This window comes from Ochotona princeps, chromosome 20 (assembly GCF_030435755.1).
Source record: "Ochotona princeps isolate mOchPri1 chromosome 20, mOchPri1.hap1, whole genome shotgun sequence".
Taxonomy (NCBI): Eukaryota; Metazoa; Chordata; class Mammalia; order Lagomorpha; family Ochotonidae; genus Ochotona; species Ochotona princeps.
In genome coordinates this window covers 30,106,169-30,129,355 of record NC_080851.1, presented here as the reverse complement: position 1 = coordinate 30,129,355, position 23,187 = coordinate 30,106,169, and the positions used below count along the sequence as shown (strand labels likewise).

At 41.1% G+C, this 23,187-nt stretch overlaps 1 protein-coding gene across 4 annotated transcripts in view; it reads right to left on the bottom strand.

The window, feature by feature from the left end:
- The window catches only part of HYCC1 (hyccin PI4KA lipid kinase complex subunit 1), a 97,797-nt gene that overhangs the window by 4,747 nt on the left and 69,863 nt on the right, over nt 1-23,187 (bottom strand). The window contains exons 11-12 of one of the 4 annotated variants that reach the window (XR_009247301.1): nt 20,642-21,368; nt 16,313-16,391 (exon numbers count right to left, since the gene is read on the bottom strand). The exons of 1 other annotated variant lie outside the window; for it this stretch is intronic. Coding sequence is in view for 2 of the 3 variants with exons in the window: in XM_058678351.1 (XP_058534334.1) it covers nt 20,803-21,368 (566 nt within the window). In the remaining variant the exon portion in view is untranslated. Of the gene's footprint in view, nt 1-16,312; nt 16,392-20,403; nt 21,369-22,215; nt 22,512-23,187 lie in introns of those variants that run through there. 2 more of the 4 variants (XM_058678352.1, XM_058678351.1) reach the window with 2 other exon arrangements.

Sequence of the window (23,187 nt, the reverse complement as noted above, 5' to 3'; positions counted from 1 at the left end):
TAAATGAGTGTTGATAAGGAGGCAGAAAGCTCATACATTAATGGAGAGAATGTTAACATGGGCAGCCACTGTGCAGCCAATCCTGGCGCCCCTCAAAAGATTAAACTCAGAGATACATGTAACCCGGTAACCTCATTCCTAGGCATCTAGCCAAAAGAAATGGAAACACATGTCCATGTAGAAACTTACACTCAAAACATTCACAGTAGCTAGGAAACAAACCAAAATAGGCAAACGCCTTATCAAATAATCAAGAAATAAGAGAACTCAAATAACCAATATTAGGAATGATAAAGGGATTATAGATACAGATAAAACAGTTTTAGAAAGTTGAAAAAAATGTTAAGGTGGGGCCAGTGCTGCGGTATATCAGGTTGAGCTGCCATGTGCAATGCCTGGCATTCCTATATCAGTACTGGTTCAAGTCACAGGTGCTTTATTTATAATCAAGCTCCCTGCTAATGTGTCTGGAAAGGCTGGGGAAGATGGCCCAAATACTGGGACCCCTACCACTCAAGTGGAAGACCTGAATGGAGTTTCAGGCTCCTGGTTTCAGCTTGACATACCCCTGGTTGTTGCAGCCACCTGGGGGAGTGAATCAACAGATGAAAAACAGCTTTTTCTCTTTGAAATATATGAAAGGTAGAGTAACAGAAAAAGAGAGAGAGAGAGAGATCTTCTATCTACTTGTTCACTCTGCAGATGGCCACAAAAACCAGGCCTGGGCCACACTACCACCAAGAGCCAAGAGCTCCATCTGGGTTTTCCATGTGGGTGGCAGGAGCCTAGACACTTGGGCCATCCTCTGCTGCTCTTCACAGGCAATTTGCAGGGAACTGGATCAGAAGTGGAGCAGTGGGGAAATGAACTGGTGCCCCTAATGGGATGCTAGCATCACAGGCCATTGTGTCACAGTGCTGGCCCCTCAGATACATAATTATGAATAAAACTGTCTTATTTTTTAGGGAAATCACAACTTTACTTAATTTAATAAGAATTTAATAGTATCTTATTTAAATTTTTTTAAATGCATTTCATTTTATGACATCGTTTCATAGGCTCTGAGGTTCCCCCAACCCCTCCCCGTACCCTCTCCCCATGGTGGATTACTCGACCTTATTGATTTAATAATATATTTAAAGATTTTATTAAATGTCCCAAAAGTGAAGAGCACTACAATTTTTAAGTCTGGGTTTTGTTAAACTATAATTATTTCCCATCTTTCCCTTAATGTATATGCATTTTACATAGTCTCATGCATTCTGGATTTTCACAAGGATTAGTAAATGTTTGGTATCTACATGAGCTGTTCAGTAAAAATGAAGTTATTAGTTATTAAGGATTTCTTTACTAAGATCAACACTTTCAAAATAGAATAAAAAGTACTTATTTATAGGAAAATTCGATCCTCTAACATAAGGGGAAAAGTACGTTTATGAAGACATGTGCCTGTCCTTCTGTGAGACGCTTATGTAAACTATTAACATGCTTGCTAAGTTGGATCACGTTACCTTACCAGCTGCAATCTCTTGCCCATGCTGTTACCACATTTCTAGCCAATTATCTGAAAAGATGAGCAATGGTAAATTCATCACCGTCTCAGTGCTGGCGGTAAATTCAGATAAATTCACATTTCCCCACTTACTGGCACCTTAGCCAAGATGAGAAGATGTCACGTAATGATGCCTACAAAGTAGTGTGGGGGCAGGAATAATATAAAAGGAAGTGTGGGAGTTGTTTTAATATATTAGAAAAATCTATGTGCCAATTCAGAAAGCAATTTCCAAATAGGTGGCATTAAATATTAAAAAGCTGGTCTAGAAAAAAAAATGCACTCATATGTTTATCTCAGCTATGGATAAAATGAAGAGCATTCTTAGACCCCATAAAATATGAAAGTTTTGTACTAGGGTAAAACATCAAGAGGAAAGCAATTAGAGAAAACTGTGACAAAGGACAATGTCAAACATGTAAGGTTAGTAGCTGATTCCGCTTATTTGTAATACACTCCAGGTACTCCTATAACCTGGAACAGCTTGAACTGCTCCTGGGTTTGTTGCTCCGTCTCTGTTTCATGGATTGAGCCTGAGACAGTGGTTCTCACATGGAGTAGATTAGCCAGACACCTGACCTAGGTTTCCAAGAACAGAAGCATATTCTCCTTGAGCTCAAGTAAAACACACATGGTTTTTTTTTTTTTTTCTTTTTTTAAATCAACTTTTATCTTAGGATACAACAATAAAACATGGGCACCTGGAAACATCGATCAGTGTCCCCAGCAACAGAATATGCCTCAGAGTTTTGGCATCTGTGTGATCTGTCAACAGGAGTGTGGGCCATTTATGAGACAGTGACAGAGGGACTCGTGAGTTTCTTCCACTTCACTTGCACCACATGCCTTCCTGGGGCTCCTTTCAACAGGCAGCAGGAGGAAATGCAAATGATAAGTGTGCACAATCTCAGAGAGGACTCACAGGATGTAGTTACTCAAGCTCAGACCCATCTGTTCAACCTGAGTCTCTGCCAAGGGGTTTGAGAAATCTACAGTCAGTCCGGGGGTGGCCCTTCAACAAAAGTATGGATTGAAAGGAGTTCCAAGATCTCTTTACCCTGCCCGTAAGTTTTCTGAATCTATAGTTTTGTTTTTGTACCTAAAACTTTAAAGAGATGAGGAATAGGAAAGTATATATGGCCCAGTTCCAAGCAACAGAGTGCCAAGAACGTCCAGCTGACAGATTCCTTTGGAAGAAACCCTGTTGCTCATGTACAGAGTCCTTGGTTTCCTTTTTTGCTCTGATTTGCACTGTGCGCTCAGCCAAAGCACCTCTCCTTGGTTAGATTTTTCTGGCTTGGCACTATTGCAAAATACGCATTCCACAAGTTCCGGCAATCAGACACAAATTGGCACTCTTTCGTTTCTGCTTTTGGTTTTATTATCTCCATTCTGGTCTTCCTGACAGTATGTGGAGGGAGGGAACAATGAAATCCACACTGCCCAAGTATACCTGTTCATGCCATGCTCATCTCTGTTAAAGGCACTGCACACTCCTCCTTCTGTCCACCACTCCATCGGTGATTCTCTGTCTGGCCCTGACCACCCTTCAAGCCTCATACAGTCTGCATTCCAGTCAGGCTGAACTCCTTAGAGCTTGTGCAGCAAAGCATTATTTAACGATCCAAAGAGATGACTGGCCTTGGCCTTCAGCTCCTGAAAGTTGGTCCTGAAGCCCTCAGGGTATGTTTGTTGATTTGAGAGCCTTGGGTCACTCCAGTGAGTCTAGTGATGCAAGTCTGTCATGGGGAGAGAGCTCCAGGGCATGCAGTTATCATCCTGCCCTCAATTGAAGGGTCAATGAAGTAGTCACAGGATGTGGTTAAGAACTTGCACTGTTGTAACGTATTGATTACTCAATACCATGTCAATTAATTCCATAATGTTGTAAATTGTTGTTGATATTGTGCTGGGGCTTCTTTTTTTTTAATGTTTTTTTTTTTAAAGATTTACTTTATTACAAAGTCAGATATACAGAGAGGAGGAGAGACAGAGAAGATCTTCCGTCCGATGCTTCACTCCCCAAGTGAGCCGCAATGGGCCGATGCGTGCCAATCCGAAGCCGGGAACCTGGAACCTGGAACCTCTTCCGGGTCCTCCTACGCGGGTGCAGGGTCCCAAAGCATCGGGCCGTCCTCAACTGCTTTCCCAGGCCACAAGCAGGGAGCTGGATGGGAAGTGGAGCCGCCAGGATCAGAACCGGCGCCCATATGGGATCCCGGGGCGTTCAAGGCGAGGACCTTAGCCACTAGGCCATGCCACCGGGCCCGTGCTGGGGCTTCTAATTGATCCGGACGATATTCTGCCAGCTCTACCTTCAGACCAGAGATGGTCTCCCCAAGAAACTGTTGAATTTATCTGGACAATAAGATGCTGGACTCTATGCTTGGTGTATGTTTGCAACAAAAGAATCTCGACTTAATTTGAACTGTAATACTGCAACAAGGTGGAGGAATCCACCATGGCGGGAGGGCACGGGGAGGAGATGGGGGAATCCCAGAGCCTATGAAACTGCGTCACATAATACAATGTAATAAATAATTAAAAAAAAAAAAAAGAGCGAGGGTGTGTGAAACTGAACTACCTCAGGTGAGCTTTCCTGTGGCAACACTGTGCTCACTGTCTCACATCATTGCTGGGAGTAGTCACAGCTGCTCAGGACACCACTGGGACAGGATGCCTGGAAACTTCAGGAAACAGTTCTACCAACTTGGCCCCTCCGGCAGCTCTTCCAAAACTCACTTTAATTTGCACCCTTTCACACAGCTTCTAGGGAGTTAGTGAATTACTGACCATGCAGCTGGCCTGCAGACTATCTTACTCTGCATGCCACTCACCCTCTGAACACACAAAGGTCTTGGATTCTTCTAGGTTTTTCTGTCTGTGGTTTCCTTTCTCCATGACAATCCTTTCCCCTGTTCATCTGGCTTAACTCCTGTTCCTTCATTTAGGATGATTTTACAACCCTTTTATTAAACAAAACCGCTGTGCTTCCCTAATTCTCTCCCAACATCTGTAGCTGAAACATGGTGTCCTCCTCGTCTTTGTACTCTCAGCACCCAGCAAAGGGCATTGCCTAGAGTAGATCGTCCATATACACATATGGACAGAATGAATTACAGACACACACATTCAGAATCAATGAGAAAAACAGATGAGAAAACATGCACATATGAAGTGGAAACCAGTGACAAACAGGGAAGACCATTGACAAGCATCGGCAGTGAACGGTGCTAGTCCCTAACATGAAGATATCATTCTTAATCTGAAAAGGTCATGATTTTTTAACATGAAAAATCAGAGTAGGATAGCCACAAGTTTTTGGTAGGATACAATTATTTTGTAGGATAGCTATGTTGTTTTTTTTAACCAGATAAGTACATGTATAATTAAGAATACTAAATATGGGGCCTGGCATGGCAACCTAGTGGCTGAAGTCCTCGCCTTGCACATGCCAGGATGCCATATTGGCGCCAGTTCGTGACCTGGCCATTCTATTTCCCATCCAGCTCCCTGCCTGTGGCCTAGGAAAGCAGTAGAGGATGGCCCAAAGACTTGGGATCCTGTACCTGCATGGGAGACCCGGAAGAAGCTCCTGGCTCCTGTCTTTGGATCGGCTCAGCTCTAGCCATTGTGGCCACTTGGAAACGAATCAATGGATGGAAGATCTCTGTCTCTCCTTTTTTTCCTGTAAAATCTGACTTTCCAATACAAATAAATAACTCTTTTAAATTGATGAATTTTTCTATGTTACCTTATGAGCAGATTTACTTCAGGGGTCCAATTACTTTTGGCCATAGAATATAGCATTACATGTTTCTCTCTCTTTTTCTGGGGGTGGGGTGCAGACTTATATTGCACTGCTATAAAAAAGCATTGCAAAATTATTCTTTTTGAAGCATATTAAGTAAAAAGAACAAAGCTGCAATAATCCATAGCAATTATGTTGCTTTCATTATTTTCATTACTTTATGTTAATGTTTATATTATGTTATCTGCTTAATTAGGGCTTATATTTTTTTGGAATTCTACATGTTGACTGCCGGCATTTCAGTCTAACAAGAGTAACACTGATAAACATTTCTCCGCAAGGCCAAAGTCATGCATGATTATGTAAAGACTTCAGTCTTATGGATTTTGGCTTTACTAATCAGAGAGGAAAGCTTTCATGATCTTTGGCCTTTGATTGATGGTATTTGTATTGGTGGTAACATTGACAAAATCCAATTGTAGAAGTGAGCATCCTCACTTTATTGGCTGCTCAGAGTCCTGTACCCATAAGAGTTAAAAAAAAAATGAAAACAACACTATGCAAATTGGGCTTGTCTTATTTTGGCTTTGTTAATCACAAGCAATTGTACAGATTTCTGTCTCATTGTTACACCAGGCACTCTTTGGTATCAGTCTTGACATTTTGAAAGAAAACTTCAGCAAGAGAATTCACCCTTAAAATAGTCTGAGAGACCAATCATTTACTACCCTGATAATTACTAACTAACTTCTTTGAAATGTTAATTCCAGGGCTACATTGGTGAAGTGCATTCTAAGTATAGTTTCTCATCATGTAACCCAACTTAGCAAAGCTACACCTTCATTGCTTTTGCAAAAAAAAAAAAAAAGAACAACCAGTGAATACAAAGGGACAAACGTATTTGAAGACTGGATATTGATAGATTTCCTCATAAAGCATATTTATGGCTTCATTGAAGGAGACCCCAACCCAACCCATTTTCACCACCAAGCTGACAGCAGTTTGCCTCTTAAACTTCAGTGAAAGTTCCACTTCAAGGGGAAGGACAGGTCATAGGAGAGCTCCCAGTGTTCCTCAAAGTAAACGAGTTTATGTGAAACAGTGTGGGAGAGTTCAAGCCCAAGGTTACTCTAGAAAACAATTCCTCTTAATTACATACACACCCACACCCACAACAAAATGATTCATAAAGAAGTAAAGGAAGTTAGGATGATGACACTGTTCCTTAAAATAGAGAACAGTAACAAAGTCAGAAATATAAAAAAGAACCAAATAAAAATTCTGAGGTTGAAAAGTGAAATAACTAAAACAGAAATTTGCTGGAAAGGCACAATTAAGTAGAATTTCCAAACTTGAAAACAGGTTGACAAAGATGATGCAATCTGAAGAACAAAGGAAAAACAAAATGAAAAAAATGGAAAGAGTATCAAAGAAAGATGGGACTCCTTTAAGGACAACAATATGTACAACACAGACAGTACTACAGAGGGGAAGAGAGAAAAGGGAGTATTTCCTGGGATTATTTAAAGAAGTAACAGCACTAACTGTCCCAAATACTTTGAGAAACCATTTACTATACATCCAGGGAGCTCAAGAAATTCAAACAGTATATCAAAGCAGAAATGCTGAAAGACACAGGTAGAAAATCTAGAAATTAGCAAGAGAAAAATAGCAACAGTCATCACAATAGGATTAGTAGTTGAATTCTCAGCAGAAACAATCAAGATCAGAGGTAAAGGGATAACATATTCAAAGTGCTGAAACAAACAAAAAAATGGATCCTCCAACAACGTTATATCAAAAATGAACGTGAAATCGGAATCAAGATGGCAGATTAGGGTAAAGATGCATTTAAACAGATGGAGAAAATATTAAGCAGTGTGAACCAGAGAGGGCACATTCCAAGAAATAGGAGAGGACAGAACAACAGCAGAGGGGTACCTGGAGACTGACAGACACAGGAAATCAGGGAAAACAATGATGTGGTATTGCAGTGACTGATACCCCAGCGGCATTCAGCAAGCCATGATCTAAACTCCACTGGCAGCAGGAACTACACCAGCAACCAGGTGGGAAGGGATGTCTACCAGGAGCTCAGGAGGTGAATCCACACAAGGAACAGTCCTCAACTGCTTTCCCAGGCCACAAGCAGGGAGCTGGATGGGAAGTGGGGCCACTGGGATTAGAACCGGCGTCCATTTGGGATCCCAGTGCGTGCAAAGCGAGGACTTTAACCACTACACTATTGTGCCGGGCCCATACCGGGTCTTAAGAATATCACTTTACTTGTAAATAGGATCTTTGTAGACAAGGTCAACTTGAAGTAATAAGAGTAAACAGGTGTTCTTAGAAGATCACAGAAAGACATAGGAAGTAGCACATGTAGCCACAGGGTCAAGGATGGGAGGGATGCAGATGGAAGGCAGATTCACTGGGAGCTAACCGAAGTTAGAAGGGAAGCAGCAGGGGTTCCTCAGGGCAGAGGGGACATGGCGTCACATGGCCTCCAGAACTGTGGGACAATGAATTCTCTCACACAAATGATCACATGGTTTGTGCTAATTTGTTCGCAATAGTTGTAAGAAATAATTTCACCATTCTTGAGTTGTGGGAATTTTTTTTTAACCTTGTTATTGTGCGATTTTTTTTTTCTTTCTTTTCACTTTTACTTATCTGAAAGGCAGAGAGAGTTCCTCTTGCTGGTTCTTCCCCCAAATGTCCAGCACAGCCAGGGCTTGGCCAGGCTGACGCCAGGAGCCTGGAACCCAAAGTGGGTTGCCCATGTGGGTGGCAAGGATTCAAGCACTTAAGCATTGTCTGCTGACTTCCAGTGTGGACACTGGCAGGAGGTTGGACAGAAAGCAGAGCAAGAGCTTGAGCCCAGTTGCCCCAATATGGGATGTCGGTGTCCCAGGGAGCCATTTAACTGATGCACCACAATAGCTCCCTATTATATCCATTGTTCAAAGTGGAACATTGAAGTCTCCAAATAAAGTGCCTTCAATTTTGCTTCATTTTGGGGCCTTTGCTCCTAGAGTCATAGAGTATTATTTGTTACATTTTCATGATGAATTGATCGTTTTATCATTATAAAACGCCTCTCTTCGGGGCCAATGCTAAAAGTGGCTAAAAGTCCTCCCGTTGCATGCGCCAGGGTCCCATATGGGCACCAGTTCATGTCCCAGCTGCTCCACTCCCCTTCCAGCTCCCTGCCTGTGGCCAGGGAAGTCAGTCGAGGACGGCCCAAAGCGTTGGGACCCTGTACCTGCATTGGAGACCCAGAAGTTGTTCCTGGCTCCTGGCTTTGGATTGGCTCAGCTCTGGCCATTACTGTCACTTTAGTAGTGAACCAGTGGACAAAAGATCTTTCTGTCTCTCCTCTCTGGAAATCTGACTTTCCAATAAAAATAAATTACTCCTCTCTTCATCTCCAGTATCATAACTTGTTTCAAAGTGTAATATCTTGATATTAGTATAGCCACTTAGGCTTTCTTTTGGTTCCTTTTATTTTCAACTTAACTTTGTGTCTTACAGTTCCTGCAGTCACCGGAGTTGGATCTTTTATTATCTTCATACCATCTGACTATCTCTCCTTCTGTTGAATCTATCATTGCTCTCCAGTCTGCTTAAACATACAGTCATTAATTTAAGGTTGCACATCTTTAATTCATGAATTTCCCACTGATTTTTTTTTTAAAGAAGCAGTATGGTTATCATGAAATTATCCACCTTGACTCAATGGTCAAATCTATGTTTTTCAATTTGTCACTAATGATACTAGTAACTGTTTCAATTGTTTCTTCTTCATTGTCCTGATCTTTAGCATTCTTTGTAATTCTTTTACTTAACAGCGGGTTGGTATCTGATAGGCTTCACTGTACGTTCTCTAGATATTTCTGTCTACAGAGAGCTCACCGTGTCTTCAGGCAGGAGAGACTGGCAGCAGGCAGTTCACTTCAGTTATAGCTGAAATCTAGGTCTCAACTGTTAGAAGCCCGAGTTCACTCTGACTCCTGTCTACTCCTAGGCTGTGTGCCAGGACCTCTTCCTGTTGGTGGAACCTGCAACACAAGCTTGGCTCTGGTCTTCCACAGGTTTGTTTCTTTTCTTCCCTCTGCTCTAAGCAATCTAAGGATTCAGGAAACAGTCAATGTGACAATAGGCAGAGCACCCGGCTTACCACTCTGAGTTTTTTTTTAATTATTTGAAAAACAGAGAGAGGGAAGGAGAGACTCTCTCTCTCACACACAGAGTCCTCCATCCTCTGGTTCACTCCCCAAATGGTCAAAGCAGCTGGGGCTGGGCCTGGCTGAAGCTAGGAGCCAGGAGCCAGGAGCCCGGAGCCAGGAGCCAGGAGTTCCAATTGGGTCTCCCACATGGGTCAGGGGTCTGAGTCCTTGGGCTATCTCCTGTTGCTCTGCCAGCTTCATTATCAGAGAGCTAGAGCAGAAAGACAGCAGCTGGGACATGAACTGGTGCCCATAGGGGTTACTGGAGCCACAGGTGATGACTAAACCTTCCGTGACACAAGGCTGATCCCTGAACATTCTTGCTTACTGGGATCTTCTTATTCCCCGCTGTGCTGGCTGGTTCAAATGTCCTAAACTTTTCATCGCTTTCCTCCTGTGTGTTGTCACGATGCATTTGTTTTTGCTTCTTGGCTTGAACTCTATCCCTGGGCCTTTTGCCCAGATTTGTGTCAGAAAGTGGGAAATTCAACTGGAAAAAAAAAAAAGTAAGCTACAGAGTCTGCTCTTTCCTCTGGTTATCTTTTGTATAGGCATCTCTGAGGCCACATCACCCCCAGGCACAGTGATGGGCAGAAGGCCTCGCAAGGTGCTGGGGTTTATCACAATTAGCTCTTCTTGGTGAGTGCTGCTCTACTATAGAGTGCTGCTCTACTATAGAGTGCTGCTCTACTATAGAGGCAATTCGCTTTTTTCTTTTCTGCTGGCATCTGTATTTGGAAAGTTGTAGAATCTGAGGCCTGCAGGTGTTGGGGCCTGTGGTGGGTGTGTTTATTCCCAGGCACCTTTAACCAAGTTCAGGAACCGAGATGCCTGCATCTGTGTGAGTGGGAGGGTTGGGGTAGTTTTCTTTGTAAGATTTATTGTTTTAAGGACCCAGCGTGGTAGCCTAGTGGATAAATCCTCATTTTGCACGTGCTGGTATACTATATGGGCACCAGTTCATGTCCTGGCTGCTCCACTTCCCTTCCAGCTCCCTGCTTGTGGCCTGGGAAGGCAATGGAGGACGGCCCAAAGCCTTGGGACCTTGTACCCATGTGGGAGACCCAGAAGCAGCTCCTGGCTCTTAACTTTGCTGCATTGGCTCAGCTCTGGCCTTTGTGGCCACCTGGGCAGTGAACCAGCAGAAAGAAGATCTGTCTCTCCTTCTCTCTGAAAATCTGACTTTCAGAAAACAAATTTTTTTTCTTAAGAAAAAGATTCATTGTTTTAAATTTATTATAAAGGTAGAGTTACAGAGACAGGAAGAGAAGAGGCAGAAAGAGAGATAATCTTTCATCTGCTGGTGCATTCCCCAAATGGTTGCAAGGGTTAGGGCTGGGCCAGGCTTCCCAGGAGTCAGGAGTTTCTTTCAGGTCTCCACATGGACACAGGGACCCAAGCAGTTGATTCCTCTTCTGCTGCTTTCCCAAGCAGTGAGCTGAGTCGGAAGTGGAACAGCCAAGACTCAAATTGGAGCCCACAGTGGATGCTGCCATTGCAGACAGAGGCTTAGTCCGATACACCACAATGTCGGCCCCTGGCATACTTTCAATTCACATTTAACTTTTCTGGCAGAGTGTTCTGGGGTCCCACCCTGGCATATAGGAGCTTTCTAAAGAAGCCCTGTGAATTGGCAGCACTGGTCTCCTAACACCCAGGAGCAGTAAAAAACACTGCTTGCCTTCTCCACACACCCATCTTTCACTTGTATGTATGTATGTATGTATGTATTTTTTTTTTTCAGATCATCTGGGTGGCCAGTAGAAACACTCTAGTGTTCATTACTTATCCTGCCATTGCTGGAAGTGAAATTGTACCTCCCCCTTGCTTCTTACATATTTTGCAGGAAATCATGATGGCAAATAGAAGGCTGAGAATTCATATGCCACAGAAACATATATATATATATATATGGAGAGACAGAGAGGAAGAGCTTCGGTCCACTGGTTCACTCAAGTGGCTGCAACGCTGGAACTGAGCTGATCCGAAGCCAGGAGCCAGGAGCTTCTTCTGGGTCGCCAATACAGGTGCAGGGTCCCAAGGCTTTGGGCCATGCTCTACTGCTTTCCTAGGCCACAAGCAGGGAGCTGGAAGGGAGCAGGGTTTCCAGGATCAGAACTGGCACCCATGTGGGATCTGGCATGTGCAAGGCGAAGACTTTAGTCACCAGGCTACTGCACTGGATCTGGAACTAAGATTTCAAGGTGATTGATATACACCACAAACTTGACTATCTGAATATGTAGTGCCTCCCTTATAATTTGGCTTTCTTACCCAACATGCGCATAAGAAACAATTTTTATAAGCTGAGCCTGTTTTTCAGAAGGCTAGTCATACATTCAGTCCCCAGTTGTATCCCTAATCCTCCAATCTTTTTACTTATGTGTTGTCAATCACCTGACCAGGTACCAACGGAATAGATCTATATGTTGGTATAGCTCAGCTGCAAAGCAGACAAAAAAATATCATTCAAATCTATTCTCACTAGAATGAGTTCTCTCACTATTCTTCCAGAACCATCTTTTTGAGGGGTTGCAATACTGTAGTCTACTGTAGCCAGCATCAACTTGTACAAGTAGGTATAAATAGGTCCAAATTTTTCCTCTTCAGTGATCTGGGAAAAGCATTATTTCCTACTGCTTGCTTGTTTCTTTTCTTCTGTCACATGCACTCCACCTCAATAATTCCTTTACATCTGTAAATTGAGTTTAAAGGGCTTACCCCATAAAGTCCCAAGTTTTCAATATTGTGATTAGTTCAGCAACATAATCTTTACTGGGAAATTATCACAAATGATATGCTTATTGCTCAATTTCAGTCTTTATAGGCCTCCTATATATAGGAAGATGGGATATAATGAGTTAAGGAAAGAATGAATATTAAACCAAGCTTCTAAACTAGAGTGGAATTAGTAAAGTGGTGACATGTTCCAGAGGGAAAGACAAAAGTAGAAACAGTGAGCCAAATGAAGAGAGTAAGTTTGATGTGCTTTCTTTTTTTTTAAAAAAAGAGATTTATTTATTTGAAACATATATTTGCAGGGGGAATGGGGGATGGAAGGGAGAGAGAAAAACAGAAAGAACTTCCACCTGCTGTTTAACTTCCCAAATGGCCATCAATGGCCAGGGCAAGACCAGGTTAAAGCTAGGAACCAGAAATTCCATCTGGGTGTCCCACATGGATGCCTTGGGCTATCTTCTGCTTCTTTTCCAGGCACATTAGCAGGGAGCTTGACTGGAAGTGCAGCAGCGGAAACTCAAACTGGTGCCCATGTGAGATGCCAACATTACAGGCAGCATCTTAACTTGCTGTGCCACCACAACACTAATTACCCTTCATTAGGTAGTAGTGATCTTAACATTGAAAAGTTAAATATGCTTGTAGTTTCTATAAAAGGAACCAAGCAAGGCAGGAAGTAAGAATTCATAGTGTTATAACTAGGTTGTTCCTTGTTGGTTTCCTGGTAAGTCTAGATATCACTCCCATGCACCACAAGATAACAGAATATAGCAGAAAAAAAGTGAACAGCAAACACGAGCCCAGAAACATCTCTAAATCATTCTAAGTAGAAAGAAACAATGATGCAGCCTAAATTACTACCCACAAAACTTTCACTCAAGTACACTTAAAAGGAGCAGTGAAGTTTTTAAATCTTCATCTTCTCCAGGTGATTGTCCATTAGAGAATTCACAGATTTCTCTAGATCCCAAGAACAATGGTGTCTCTCTTGGGCTGTCACCAGTTTCCTGTATTGGATTCATATTCTCTCCAGTTAGGACTCACTGTCATGCGTTAGGTATGATACTAATCTCCCACGAGACTATCATCAGTGAGGGAGACAACCGAGTGAAGAGATGCCAATTGTACAGTGCACTGAGTCATTGCACAGCACCTAACGAGCGTGTGAACCAAGGGCTGTTGGGGTCAAGAAGCTTTGGAAGAAATCTTAGATCTCTCTAGGAGAGCCCTGAGAAACAACAGAAGACATACCAATAAGCATATGACCTAGACTGGCAGTTTCTGAATAGACACACACACACACACACACACACACACACACACACACGGCAGGATCTATTAGGGTCAACACAGCTGAGACAAAACTGTAGTCCACCCAGGTCAATGTGAGTCAGTCATTTACTGTGAGAAATCTGTCCAGAAAAGTTGATTGTCAAAAAAAAAAAAAAAAAAAAATCAGAACAATCTACTGCAGGTTACACACAATCTGCTTACCTGGGCAAACAGTTCTTAGTTACCCCAACAGTTGACTTACTCAAGATTCTTCAAGATCCTTTCTTGCTGGGGCCACTAATCCTTAACTTCTCACTTGGCCAATCTCAACTGTTGCCAGCCTTGCCAGACACGCCCTAGGCCATTTGAGTACAGACCTCAGGGCCCTACAACTAAATGGATCAAGGTGGCACCTTCTTATTGCAGTGAATTCTGTCATTTTGTTTTGGTTTCTTAACAGGTTACCTGATGAGTCTGGGAGTTCAACAAAAGCAGAGACTTGTTTGTAAAGGATTGGTCATTTGACAGATATGTACTCCTGTCAATAAAATCATTTTCCAATGTCATCTTTTTACTATCAGGTCTATGTTGCTGATGTCAATCAGCATGAACTGCATTCATCTTGCTGAGGAGCCACTGAAAATACAAGGTCTCTTCAATAACCAATGTACTGCCCATCAGCAGCTAAACCAAACTTTCTCACTAGCAACACTTGAGAAACTCATTAACAGGTATAGGTTTCCATACTTCACTAAGAGATTCTGATTCAGAGAAGCTCCATTTTAAAACCCATCATATTTTTTAAAACCCATCATATTTTTTCCCTAATGCATGTTGCCTTAGACCACACCCTGAGAAACAATGCTTTCCTCCCCCACCAACACTAACAAGCATATGTGTGTATTATAATGTGTTTATTCTCAAACAGACCATTGTACACAGGTATAGTGTTTAAAGTGGGGGCATGCAATGTTTAATGGAAGGCACCTTAAAAATGTCTATGGGAAAATGGGGTCAAAAGATCAGTTTATTTGGGTGCAAAAACATTTCAAAATCCATGCAAAAATTCTGCATAATATACACTTTCCAGGGTGTTGTGAACTATCCTCATATAGTTCCATGCCTTGCTTTTGTAGGAGGGAACATTTTATTACATAACCAAAGTCTTTGCCTATAGATTCATACTCTTTTTTAATGGCTACATCATATTCTACTATTCATATGTACCATAAAGTATCATTCCTTGATTAATGGACCTTTAGATCACTGGGTTGCTTTTAATTTTGTAGTTTTTTGTTTGTTTTTGGTTCCTTTCTGGTTTGGGGTGGATTTTTTTATTTTTTAATTTTTTTGCTATTAAAAGTAATGCTGCAACAAATGCCTTGCATGCTTACAGTTATAAACATTGACATTAAGTTTTCCATACAGCATGCAGAGTGGCAGAAACACAGAGAGTGGGATTACTAGGTTACCTTACGGCTGTTAGATCCTGCGGCAGCACCCACCCATTGAGCTGTGCCACTTCACAGTCCCACTAGTTGTCTCAGAGGCTGCTTCCCCCTACACCTATGCCAATTCTATAACAAAGCTTTTAAATATCTATCAACCTGATGGGAAAAAAAAAAACCTTAATCTGAATTTGCATCTTACCTTATTTTTAATACAAGAATAACTAGGAATATACCACTGAATCACATTAATCTCAAATTCTACAAAACACATCACAATTTAATTTTAGCAAGCTTGATTTTATTTTAGTTTAAACCTTAACTCTATCACCTATAAGATCTATGAATGAATGAATTTCAGATAAACATGTCTTACGTGGTATTTAATATCTTCTTTTACCAAGTGATAGAACAGTAAGAACTGTAAGAACTGTGTCCAAGACCTGGTTTTGTCACACAACAGCAACATGACCTTTAGTAGGTCACGTATTTTCTTAACAGCTTCAGTTTCCTCTTTAGTAAAGTGGGATTTTTTTATGACTGTTCTGAGGGGTCAATAAAACCACAATTTTATTTATAAATATTTGCTGTGACAACCACCACAGAAATAAAATGCAAGGAAAATTAGCAAGTGATTACAATTGTTTATAAAGGCCCCTCTTTGTAACTATAAAATAATTATGCAGATATTAACAAAGATTCTAATTATTGGGACTAATTATTCTAGGCACCAAAAGAGCACATATTTCATAGGGAGAAAACACATACATTGCTTACAGAATTGCTGCTCTGGTCTCCTACATGTACTTTCTAAATGACTTCATTCCTTATACAGCCAACTGCACACCAGGAATTGTTACAAGCTTCCAGGTGGGTCTTGATTCTATGGACATATAGTCAAACAATTCAGGCAGTGCCATCTACAATCTCCTTGAGCCAACAAATGAAATTCTAAAATCTTACTCAGATAAGATACTGACTGGAGTGTAATCCTTGATTATCTCCCAAAGCTAACATCACCCTAATTCCTTCATTCATACTGATCAATCAGAAAGTCTTATCCAAAGTCCTAGGGCCATCTGATTTCTACTGAAGAGATCAAGACTCTGATCAAAGTTAAAAAGGCAGAACAGCATTCTTCAGATTCTCCTGTGCTTTTGGAATGACAATTGGCCTTGACTGATGGGTCCATGGGACTCACGCTTTCGGACAAACTCTAACAGCACTGTCACACTACACATGCCTACACCAGGGAAGGCATAAAGTCAGAAATGGCATTGTCCTATGGTTTATCCCAAAAGCTCTCAATGGCCCAACTCACCTAATTCTTCTTCCTTTTTTCTCTTCCTCCACATCATGAGTTTTGCAAATTTTTAACATTTTTTTAGGAGTAAAATGACCTGGAAAAAATACATTTGATTTTTTTTAGTTTTTATTTCAATAAAATAAGAAGCCAATACTTGCTGTATAAATTACTGCATACGAAGAACACTTACACAAATATATAAAACTTCAAAAAAACAAACAAAACAAACAACAACAACAAAACCAGAAACTCCAGTTTGTTTCCATAGCCTTAAAAATGGAGGGGACAAATAAAATATCCAAAGTCATAGTTAATTATTTAGGAATGTAAACTCATAGGAACACAGTAAGAAATAAGTATACTCATTGTGAAAGGTTTAGTATCACTACACGATTGGGAGTAAGGATATGAGGTACATGGTAAGCTTCATGTAACAGAGAACCACACTATGTGAAACCAGATCTCAGGTTTACCAGCAAAAAATTTCCTATTAAGATACAGGGACCCTAGATTTCAGCTATAAAAAACATAAAACAGCTTTCAAAATGTCTACTGCAATTCTCTTTGTACACAAAGCACAGATAATGCACTGACGGTCTCTCATGAAGAATTCAACAATATTAAACACAAACCTGAATAACATGGGCTACTGAGTATCATTTTATTAAGCCACAAATCTGAAAGTACAAATTCATGCTCATTAATGGACAGTTTTAATAATTCCATCTGAAGATTGGGAAGACACAATTATACATTCATGTGTATTTACAAGACTTAGATACCCATCAAATTATTTCTGCTTCAATAGCTTTCCATAAATATTTTTCAGTTGCATGATCCAATGTCTATTATTTCCTTAATGTGCTTCTCTTTAATGCAGATTTAATGTGCCTACAGACTCAAACATTAAAGTGTCCATTTTAGATAGGTTTAAAATCACATGTCCGAGTACATTTTTCTCCACAATTTGTTTTAGCATATTGTTCTTCCAAAAAAGACAAAATCTCTTTAAAAGTGGGATCATTTTGATCTATTTTGGCTTAAAAATAGATTTCCTTTTAACACTTTCTTTTATTTTTATTTTTTTTAAAGACTCGTGTTTGTTAGGTTGTTTCCTGTATGACAAGTGTAAGGAAATACTGCTTCATCAAAACAAAGTTCAGTCATCACTTAAGGCCGAGTCACCAATTCAGTAGGCTGAGAGTCTCCACTCTTCAAGTTTGCAATGCTTGGTTCTGGAAGCTGTGGGGTGGCAGACAAGGACCTCTTGGGGTGCTTCCCAGGAGATGCTGGTCAGGAGTGTTCTGATTTGCTGCTTTAAAAAGTCTGCCTTGTCTCTCCCCTTTTGGATTCCAGAAGGCGACCGCTGAGGCCAGCTTGCCTAGAACATCCTGGAGGGTTAGGTTTTCAACAATGACAAGTTGGGCCATTTCCAGAACCCACCGAGGCTTACAATGTGGAAAAGAAGTGTGATTTCTGCTCAGATCCTCTGAGCTTTCGGGTGCAGGGCCCAGATTCTGTGTGAAATCCTTCCCCTGGATCAGACGCATTGTTCAGAAAACAGAGCAAATTGGTGACCATTTGCATCATTATAGCAAAGCGACATACAAAAGTCACCTCAATTTCCAGGCCTGAAAGGTGAAGGGGGAAGAGAGCGATAGGGATAAAAACAACTACTGTCACAGTTGATTCAGCATTGCTATAAAACTGCTATAAATATTTCAATGTGTAACCTTTATTTGAAATAGTATTAAAGGTAACATACAAGAATTTTATGGGTAATAGAACTAGCTCCACACACCAGAAGAGCAATTGGTGCAAATCACTTGAAGCAAAAATTCAGAATCACTTCACTGAGCAAAATAACTTCTGAGATTATCAAAAAGAAAACACACATGCAAATGCACCATATAAAACAGTGGTACCTCTTTCAATTTCACTTGATCTTAGCCAAAAGGCCGAGAAGCCATCTTCCCAACTTAAGACTGTGGGCAGACGCAGCTTTGATTTCGTTCATGGTTAACAAGAAAATACAAAATGTTGCTTTTTTTTTGCCCTGATCAACAATGTGAAGGTCATAAAAAAAAAAAAAAACAAAAAAATAAAGATCATCAGAAACTTGCAGGACTTCAGAAGTCATGTGTCAATGCTATTAACAAATTAACGTGATGTCCGAAACAATGAAGATTATAACAGTCTGACATCTACCATATTTGACCTCGGGTTGCGAGACCACTGGAAAGCGATCACACAAGTCACCTGTTTTTGTACTCTGGTGCTCTCTTCTCAAACATTAATCCATTTAAAAATCATTTCGGGCTTGTGGCAGAATCCCGACTCTGATTCAATGAAACTATGCTTTTTGCTTTTTAAAAAACAAAAAGATGCTGAATGACCTCAATCCTACCTACCAGTCTTTGCACCATGTGAGTAGCAGAGATCTAGAATAATATCAAGTCAAGTTCCATTCCTGTGGCGCAATGCTACAATCTGAGCTCTCATTTGTGTCACCTAGCTTTTCCTAAAACGTATCCTACCACATTTCTGAATATCAATACTGCTAGAAACCATGCACAGGGGAAATACTCTATCAAAGAATTCCAAAAAAAAAAAAAAAAACAGGAAATTCACAGTGAATTTTACAAATACTTTAAATTGTGCATAGAATTCTTACTATATTAATACAATACCAACTTTTACTGCCTGGTTGCCTGATAGTTCTGATTGTTTTTGGTTTTTTTGTTTGTTTGTTTTACTATAATTTATTCTAACAGATCTTACTCCATCCTGTTACTGAATTTTAAAAATCTATCAAATTCATTTATGCCAAAAACCACTTTGTATTTAGGTTTCTTAAAGGATTGGGCTTCAACTGGAAGGCACAGCAGTTGTAGTCAAAACAGCATGGAAACTCTTGGGCCCTCTTCAGGGCACAGGTAGTTCCTCACATATGTGAACTCTGTATAAGCAGCTACAGGAGGAAGCGACTGGCGAGTTTTCTTGGGGACCACAGCCAGGGGTCATGAACAAGGAATCCACTGTGTACTCCAAGCCAAAGAGTCCACGACGGGGACAGCTCCCCATGCTCCGCAGGCCTGGAGTCGCCAACATCCTCAGCCCTGCTTCTTCCTCTCACTCGGAATTCTGAAGGCACACACTTGCTTTTCACAAGGGAACCTCCGCCTTGACAGCTGCCATGACTGCCAAACACCAACTATCTACGTCCATCTGGAGACCACGTCCACCCCTAGGGTTATGTCCAAGCTTGTTTAGCTTCTGCTGTCTCACTTTTTCCTGTTTTTATTTTCTGGTTTGGGGGTAACTAATTGGATCACTCTTCGTATGTCATCATAAGAATCTTTCAAGCAGGCCTCTTCACAAGCAAGAAATACATTTCATAGCTTTCTTATTTTAAGAACACTGGCAACCCTCACTTGGCTAATACATGAATGCTGTCCTGTCCAAATTTCACCATTTTTAACTGTTTCCGGGACATCCTTTAGATTGAAAAGCCCTTCTTCATCTGCAGACACATAATTTGATAACTGTCAGTAGTGGTATCTGGAGCAAAGGTGTGTTGCAAAATTTCATGATTTCCAGGGAGTCTTTGATGGTTCTCTAAATTAAAAGGATCCACACTGGGGAGGACTTCCGAAATTGAGGAGCAGCATACATCAGCCCTGTGCCCTCGTCTGCCTTCGGAATCCATCGACTTCCATTTGCTACATCCAGATCAAACACTTTAAAAACAATACACCTACCAGCAATCTGTTCTTTGACATAAAAATATTTCAACGCTAACAAAGGAACGGTCCCAGAATCACATCATATCCTAGGTACTGAACCACACAAGGCATCCTCCGGGGCTCTGAACAAGCCCTTCCAACCTTAGAGATGATCTGGCCACCCATATTTTTATCGGACACTTCTCAGAGACATCATATTTTCTTTTCACACGCCTGCTCTCCTGGCCCAGCTCACTGAATCGCCGCCAGTTGTAGAACATCTTGAGTCACATGTCTGCCTGGTTCTGTGCTTAACAGTCCCTCTGACTCTGCAGGTCAAGCACAGAGCTACCAAACAGAAGTCTAAAAAAAAAAAAAAAAAAAAAAAAAAAAGACAAAAACCAACCAAACAAACAAACAAAAAAATCCCACCAATTCACACCCTCACATGACATCTAGCCATCTTGATCTTGATGCTTTAGTTTACTTGCTGAAATTTGTTGCCACAGTGACAACTCCCAGGGCAAGTCACAAGAAAGGAAATTTAAAAAGATTCAAACCCAAAGAGGGAGAAAATAAACACATAACCAGGAAATCACCAAACTGTGTTTCCACTTACTGCCATCTAGACATCATTCCCTTCGTAAAGTCAAGGGCGCCTCCAGCATTTAAGACCACGGAACTCGTGTCAGGAGCAGGCACGAGAGACCCATGCTGCTTTCATCAAAAGCCACATTGCGGCGCCAGAATCCCTAGCATAAGAGAGAAAAACGTGACAGGCTAATCCGTGGATAAGGTGATGCTAATACTAGGCGGTCTTTGTGCTCCCGGCTGATGCTTCACCGGAAGTTCAGTTCTTTCTGAGACATAAGCCAGCTTCTCTTCTTGCAGGCTACAAGCGGAAAACCTATTGGCTTCCGTCCCAGGCCCGCAAGCGATGGCAGGTGGTGGATTCTGCGGGACGGTGACTTGTTCAAAGGACTTGCTAAACACAGTGGCCGCTGTTTTGGCCAAGCCGTGGCTGTTGGGCTTGGGCAGAGACTGGCTGGTGGTCAGCGTCAGCCTCTTCAAAGACAGGAGCTCGAGGTTCTCGCTCTGGGCCCTCTGGGTTTGCTTTCGTGCAAAATGATCTTTGCAGCTTTCTCCGGCCGCCTCTTTGTCTCTTCCTGCAGGCTTGCTCCCTCCCGACCGTCTCTGGTTCTTCCCCATGCTTGTCTTGTTACTACAATTGTGACTGCTGTTTGATAAACCTGACTGGCTGGCACTAGACGCAGCCCTGGAATAAAATCCCTCGTCAACTTCTGTTATCTCCATCAGTTCTTCTTGACCCGTTAGCTCTGTGTCTCCTAAACAAAGAAATAACAAAGACTCGTTAATACATTAAGCATTGTGGGTGAGTCCTTTAAAACAATTAATGAGTGAGTCCTTTAAAACAATTAATGACAAATCAATTGTTTTCAGTACATTATGCTTTAGCATCATTTGATAATGTGACAAATTACTGAAAAATCAAAGGACAGATCACATCTTCTCCACAAACATCAGAGATATTTCATTGCAATTAGATGCCAGTGATTTAGAGTGTATTAAACAAAAAGCATGCCACAAATCACACCCCACTGTGTTTTTAGAAAGAGTTCTATTATTCATGCAAAAGATCAGAAACAATTAGAAAAATCACTACACAATAAAACTAGGGGAGAATAAATGCAAGAGTATAAAATCAAAGCTCTCACCAAGGAACTTTTGTGTGTGTGTGTGGGGGGGAATAAACAGTATTGGAATATTTAAGAGTTTTTTAAAGAAGGTCGTATTCTATATTCTAGATATTAAAATTTTTAAATATCTGGAATGTACATATCACAAGTTCAAACTTAAAACAGAATTCCATATATACTATCTTTCACATTGAAGATGGTAAAAACACAAAAGTGAAAAAATAATTTTAGATCATGAAACATAAGCAGAAAACTGTTTTGGGAAGCAGTGTTCTGCCTCTGTTTTTACAATTGACTTGGACACAATGGAGGCATGACCATTCCAATGGAAGCATGACCATTCCAAGTTGCTTTGAGAGTCAAAGAGCAATTGTGCGCATAGTGCATGCAGCTTCATTATTAGAGGACATGCAACATTTTTGTGACTGTGCAACTGTGGCTTAACATGCATCGGTGGCTCTGTGCCTTGAGATACCTTGGAGGGAAGCTATCAAGTGTTCTGCTAAAACTGCACTCGGGCAGGTGGGCTTATTCCATCCTCCATCATTTTTCTTACAGATTTCTGCCTCCTGACCTCTGGCAAGCCTCTGCTCTCAGCTCTAGGGTCAGTGGCTGTGTCCTGCACACCCTGCACAGGCTGAGCATCCATCTCTCCTAGGGCTCTGCCCTTGTCCCCATTCCCGGTTCTCTCTCCGGCCACATGTGTGACACTAATGTCAGGAATAACAAGGACGCCCACGTCAGTGGTATCATTATTGTTGTCAGGTTGCTCTAGAAGTGAAGATGATAAGACAAAACATGATGGCTGAAAATAAAACAAAACAAAAATGCAAAACAACAAAAGACCCAACATAAAAACTGGATGATCAAATGTTATGAATTAAGCTAGATATTTTCACAATTTTACAATACTTTGACAACACTGGAGATAAGAATCGTGTTCTTGGATTTCAAAATGACAAAGAAAACAAAAAGCAATGCTCATGTTCTACAGTTTTTTCACACACATATTTTACATGGTACATGAAAACATACATTCTTAATTTCTAGCCTTATAGATAATATTGTCACCACCTGAACTTACGTCAAGTTTTAAGCAAATGCTCGGGGAAGTACAGCCAGAACCACTGCTCCAGCCACAACAGGAATCACTTGTCACTCTATTCTCTTCTTACACTACATTGAAACTTCCTCTTTGGAGAGGAAATGTTCTTTGCTGTGACACCACGGTTTAGTAATGCCATGGGTATAGTTTTTGTCTCATACATCCATCGCTTTGCATGACTATATCAGGACATATTAATTTGACCGTGATATAAATTTATCAGTCAATTCCTTCAGACTCCTAAGTTTAGGCCAGCTTGCAAACAGTTCATTACTACACTGGAGAAAAGAAAAAATGGATTTGGGAAAACAAATCAACTGTCAATGCTTTATTCTGAAAAGA